The sequence below is a fragment of the Palaemon carinicauda genome, chromosome 21 (genome assembly GCF_036898095.1).
Source record: "Palaemon carinicauda isolate YSFRI2023 chromosome 21, ASM3689809v2, whole genome shotgun sequence".
In the NCBI taxonomy this organism is placed as follows: Eukaryota; Metazoa; Arthropoda; class Malacostraca; order Decapoda; family Palaemonidae; genus Palaemon; species Palaemon carinicauda.
In genome coordinates, this window is record NC_090745.1 from 64,613,825 (window position 1) to 64,620,208 (window position 6,384).

At 30.1% G+C, this 6,384-nt stretch overlaps 1 protein-coding gene across 1 annotated transcript in view; it reads right to left on the reverse strand.

The window, feature by feature from the left end:
• LOC137614942 (uncharacterized) overlaps positions 1–504 on the reverse strand; it is an 895-nt gene extending 391 nt beyond the window's left edge. The window contains exons 1-2 of the mRNA XM_068344591.1: positions 372–504; positions 1–246 (exon numbers count right to left, since the gene is read on the reverse strand). The exon at positions 1–246 is cut by the window's left edge and continues 49 nt beyond it. Of these exons, the coding sequence (XP_068200692.1) occupies positions 1–246; positions 372–504 (379 nt within the window). The remainder of the gene's footprint in view (positions 247–371) is intronic.
• Between the last annotated feature and the right edge of the window lie 5,880 nt (positions 505–6,384).

Consider the following 6,384-nt stretch of genomic DNA (forward strand, 5'->3'; position numbering starts at 1 on the left):
GTCCCAAAGCTTTTCCATTTTTCATCTTGCTGAAGGCAACCTTAATTTCTTCTCTATCTATATCCCTTACCATTCCTAAATTTGGATTTCCATCTGCTATTATAGATCTGGGATTTTCTTCATTTAGCAATCTTTCAAAATACTGCTTCCACCTTCCTTTTATATCACTTGAGCAACACATTACCATTCCATCCTCATTCTTTATCTGCTTGATGTGGGTAATATCTTTGGTCGCTTTATTTCTTCCTTAAGCAATCTTGTAAATCTTCTTTTGACCCTCCTTTGTGTCCAAATCTTCATATACATTATCCAATGCTTGTTTTTTTTTCACTGTGCCACCGCCACTTTTGCTTCTTTCTTTGGTCATCTACCTCTACCCTTATCTTCTTCAGTGCCTGTTTCATCACACCTTTTCTTTGCATTTCTCTTCATCTTGATTTTCTCTTGTACATAATTATTCCACCACCAAGATTCTGTGTCTCTTGGCCCTTTTCCTGTTGACATCCCGATAATTTCTCTGCCAACTCTTTACAGAATACTGCTGGTCCGTTCCCACCACTCATCCACATCCTCATAATCCCAGGTGCCAAGCTCGACTAAAGCCCTCTCTATGAATCTATCCCTATATTCTGGGTCTTTCAGCTTCCACCATCTTATCTTTGGAATCATCTCTTGCCTACCTCTCATTGTTCTCTTCCTATCCCAGTCTACTGTCAAGAGTCTATGCTGGGGAGTTACAGCTTCTCCTGGGAATATTTTGGTTTCTTATCTCTTTTAGATGCACCCTTCTACCTAATACAATATCAATTTGGGATTCTTGCCCACCACTTTTATACGATGTAAGATACTTTGGCTGTTTTTTCAAAGAAAGTGTTGATTACTGCCATATCAAAGGTTACAGCAAAGTTCATAACACTTTCACCATCTTGATTCCGATCTCCCAAAGCCCATCCTCCAGGTATTCTTTCCAGGCCCCGGCTATTTCTCCCAACATGACCATTTAGGTCTCCTCCTATCATTAACAGTTCTTAATTTGGTATGTTAATCATTTCCTGATCCAGCTGTATTAAAAATCGTCTTTTTCCTCTTCTGTACACCCCATTCTAGTTTCATACGCATTATTCTATAATTTAGTCTTTTCACCTCCAAAATACAACTTTTGAGCTTTCCAGTTAGTATGATTCTAACTCCATTCCTTCCTCGTTCTGTGCATCCACTATAAAATAGTTAATATCCTGCTCCAATCTCTTTGGCTTTATTTCCCTTAAATCTTGTATCCTGCACACACAAAATCTGGACTTTACTCCTCTCCATTATATTGGCAACTTCTCTTCCAAGTACTGCCATGGTTCCAACGGTCAAGGTGCCAATTCTAATAGATTTTAGGGATCGCTTCTTTAATATACACGGTTTAGATTAAAAGGCACACTTGCCAAATTACTGGATTGAGCTGGATCAGTATGAACATATTTTTGGAGTTGGGATGGGAATCAGTGTTATATACGTGGCACTTTCGACTTTATCTTTGGAAGACAACAAATATAAAAATAAATCATAAAGCTCATATGATTCAACACTTGATAATGTAAAATGCGACAACAACGAGTATATACAAAATACTCCCCGGACACCCTAACCGTTTTTAGCATGAATTAAATCTTATAAATTTCTACTATTCCTTAAAGTTATGTAATGTGACATAATGATTACACAATGAGTTCTAATCTGACTTTTTGCTATTCATGATGAAATAAAATTTCCAGGTTTACGTTTAATTTACCGGTAAAATCGTTCTTCTTTGACACATGATTTTTTGCCAATAACCCGATTTGCGTTACGTTTAAATTCTAGTATAATTAAGCACCAAATATTTATATACTTTGTGGATTAAACTAATCACACTTGCAAATAAAAGTCCCACAAACGATGACATCATTAATATAATTTCATCTTATTTTACATAATTCTATACATATCTCTGTAGTATCAACATAAATATAACGGCAATATCAAATTTCACCACCTTAAAAACACTAAAAAATAAAGCATAAATATCATGGGACTAAATTAAAAACAATAAGGTTCTTATGTGCTACTTTCTCTCTCTCTCTCTCTCTCTCTCTCTCTCTCTCTCTCTCTCTCTCTCTCTCTCTCTCTCTCTCTCTCTCTCTCTCCCTCCCTCTCTCTCTCTCTCTCTCTCTCTCTATATATATATATATATATAAATATATATATATATATATATATATATATATATATATATATATATATGTGTATATATATATATATGTATATATATATATATATATATATATATATATATATATATGTATATATATATATATATATATATATATATATGTATATATATATATACATATATATATATATATATATATATATATATATATATATATATATACACACACACACACATATATATATATATATATATACACACACACACACACACACATATATATATATATATATATATATATATATATATATATATATATATATATATAAGAAAAACTGAGCTTAATCACACTGAGTTGGAAGGTAATGGCACTACAAAATAGACATCATTCGATATGCGAGTACTCTATTTTACTTAGATTAAAAAAAAAATGTGAATGATCCCGCCGATAAAGTATTGGAAAGGATTTGGGCAGAGGAACAAAAAGAAATCAACATATAGAACCCATCTTACTCCGAAAGATCTTTTAAACAAATGCTAGATTTTAAACTGAAACGCTCACATATCTTTTATTTAGTCTTAGATTGATCCAGTTATATATTCTCCTTGATTAAGTATTTTTCGAATCCCTGTAAATGATCTATTTGAACCTTCTACAATAGCTATTGTTGTACGTATAACTTTTCTCAAAGAAATCTAATATCTTCAATAGAAAAAATATATGTATACAGATTTAAAAATTGTTTATTTTCAGGAGCTCAAGCAGTTATTCACTCGATTGAACTTATTCCTATACAATAGAATAAAATATGTTTTATCAAGTAAAAATACGCAAGCAAAGTCGTCTAAGAGAGTAGAAAGAATCAAATTTGAATATAAGTCAATTTTCTTGAAGGCCGGAACGCCGTTTAAACGATCTGATAATTTATTTTAACTTTATTGAAGAAAAAGAAAAAGAAAAAAATGAAAAATTCATAATCTACCTTAGCCGTTAGTTCAGGAGATATTGCAATGAAACATACTACAAAGGAGGTATATGATTAAGGGAACATATTTTATTACTAGATTTTCTATAAAATGAATTAAAAATTTTATGCAAACATTTTTCTTTCCTTTTACTTTTAGAAACACTTCCTGGATTCCCACGATTCCTCGTCCATTTAAAAAAAAAAAAAAAATTTTATATATATATATATATATATATATATATATATATATATATATATATATATATATATATATATATATATATATATATATACATATATATATATAATTAACTTACAAACGAAGAAGTTGTTACTCTTTGAAGTGCAAAACATGAACATGAAACTGAATTCCTTCGATTCCTCGTTCATTAACCAAATTTCCAAAGAAGGCCAAAATTATGGCTGTTTACTTTCAAAATGGACCTATAAACAAAGGAATCTTCAAAGTTAGAAGTGAAAAGGTGTAAACCAGAAAAGAAGCAGTAAAGGTATAATGTGTTTTAGCATTTGGTCATGAAATATGGCACTTTTTGCATCTAAGATAAAAGAAAAATACATAAAAATTAAGTTTTAACATTCACCATATATATTGCAAAAAATAATCACTGAATTTCTTCTTTTTAACATATGCTCAGGGAATTAGTTCTACATAAAACCATAGAGAAAAGGGGAAGTGTTCCTAACTCTGTATTTAACAAACTTTCCACCGAGACAACTTTGGATTTTTTCTTCTGAGACAGTTTAAAGTTTCACTAATAAACAAAAAGCAGAAAAGGAAAGAAGAATTTGTTTAGCTTTGTTTATTTATTTACTTTTGTTTTTGTTTTAAAAGTATTACTAAAAGAGGATTTTTCCTTTTAAACTAAATGTAGCAATGCATCAACAATAGCTTATATTTATGGTACGATTCTTAATTTTTATTCGATCTTTAAAGATAAACATATTAATATAAATACCCCTTTGAGCTAGTTCTCTTCTTTTTACAGTCAATTCATGGAAATTAAGCAATTTCTATTTTTACAAACTACAGCATATTCCATTTCTTGCCATCACATAGATATTAAATTATTAACTCCACCCTAATAAGTTCGACTAATACAGCTTTACATAGCTGATTATAAATACAGATTCAATGGAAAGATAATTAAAGGAATTGGGAATATATTTACATACACACACACACACACACACACACACACACACACACACATATATATATATATATATATATATATATATATATATATATATATATATATATATATATATATATATATATATATATATATACTGTATATATATATATATATATATATATATATATATATATATATATATATATATATATATATATATATATATATATTAGCTGTTAAACATTTGCGAGTCTGAATGCAGGTGCCTACACTTCTATAAGTTTCCTCCTGACAATGGAAAAATGGTCTCTGATTTTATTCGATTATATATCACAATCTGAAATATTGAAAACTATTCATGAGAAAATTACAAGCAAACCTTGGTATGCTAGCAAAAAGATGAACTGCCGTTTTTTTTGCTTTGTCATTGGCAGCTAGATTAACAATGTTTAGAGAAAATATGCTGGTAACTCTGGTAATTACACTATCCTTACTACCAACATCCGTCTATTTACCGTTGTTCACACAACGGTCAAAAACAAAACATTATCAAAATATTCTATGAAAGACACAGAGAGTGTCAAACGCCCCAAAACTTATCTGAAATTTAAGCTCATACATTGGAGTAAATAATAAATTTTTACAATATTGTGACGTTAAATGAAGAAACAAAAGCCATTCAATAAAAAGCAGGTTATAGGACAATTCAGTTCAGATATATATCAAATGATTTACCGTGCATTACGTTGCTAATCAAGTTCCACACGGATATATATATATATATATATATATATATATATATATATATATATATATATATATATATATGATAAATTTTGCACATTTTTACGTGTTTTTCATATTCAAATAAGCCATATATATTTTTGATATATTAATGTCTGGATTCTCTTAACAACCTCGGGATCACAGACCCAGGCGAAATCTCACAAAGACAAGAGCTTGGCTCCGGCCGGGAATCGAACTCTTTGTTCGTGGCCAAGTGGGTTAGTCACTGTCTATATAAGCTTGCCGACCAGGGTTCGATTCCCGGCCGGAGCCAAGCTCTTGTCTTTGTGAGATTTCGCCTGGGTCTGTGATCCCGAGGTTGTTAAGAGAATCCAGACATTAATATATCAAAAATATATATGGCTTATTTGAATATATATATATATATATACAGTGGTACCTCGGAGATCAACCACAATTCGTTCCAATACCGTTTTTGAACTCTGAATCTATGTTCCCAATAACAATGAATGCATTCACTGATTCAAAATAATCAGAAATCAATTGGGGTTGGTCTTAATCTGACATGTCAAATTTTAAGCTTTTGCAGGAGAAAAGTTGTTTCGAGTTATACCAGAGCGTAAGAATTTCAGAATTTCTCGAGAATAATATATTGAATATACAAACTTTCATAAAGATCTTAATGGTGTTCGTGGTTGAAAAAAAAATCTAGTGATTGTATTTACTGACATCTACTAAGAGAAAATTATATTATTATCTACATGACCATATCAATAACATTTGCAAGTCGCCCGTTCAAACCTACTCTACTATGAGGGAGAGAGAGAGAGAGAGAGAGAGAGAGAGAGAGAGTGAGAGAGAGAGAGTTGAATAAACCAAAGACGATATAAAACTAATGATAAACTAATGTTAAACTAATGATATCAAGGGAAGCTAGTTAAATTACAATAATATCTCTCTATTGTTTGAGAGAAGGTCGCAAAGAGTAAAATCAATAATAATAATAATAATAATAATAATAATAATAATAATAATAATAATAATAATAAATAATAATAATAACATTAAAGTTTGTATATGAAAAAATTATTATCATATAATAAATAGTTGAAATAAATAAATAATAAAAGAATGGACATGCCACGTAAAGAATACAAGGAGAGGCTTCCTAAACATGCAATGCAGGGTCTCACACTACACTCATAATAATTCAATAAAACAGAAATGCAAGAAAGCACTCCTTCAGTAGAATCGAGACATATAGCAACATGAATCGAAGAGATCAAAAACATATTGAAGACAAAAAGACTGC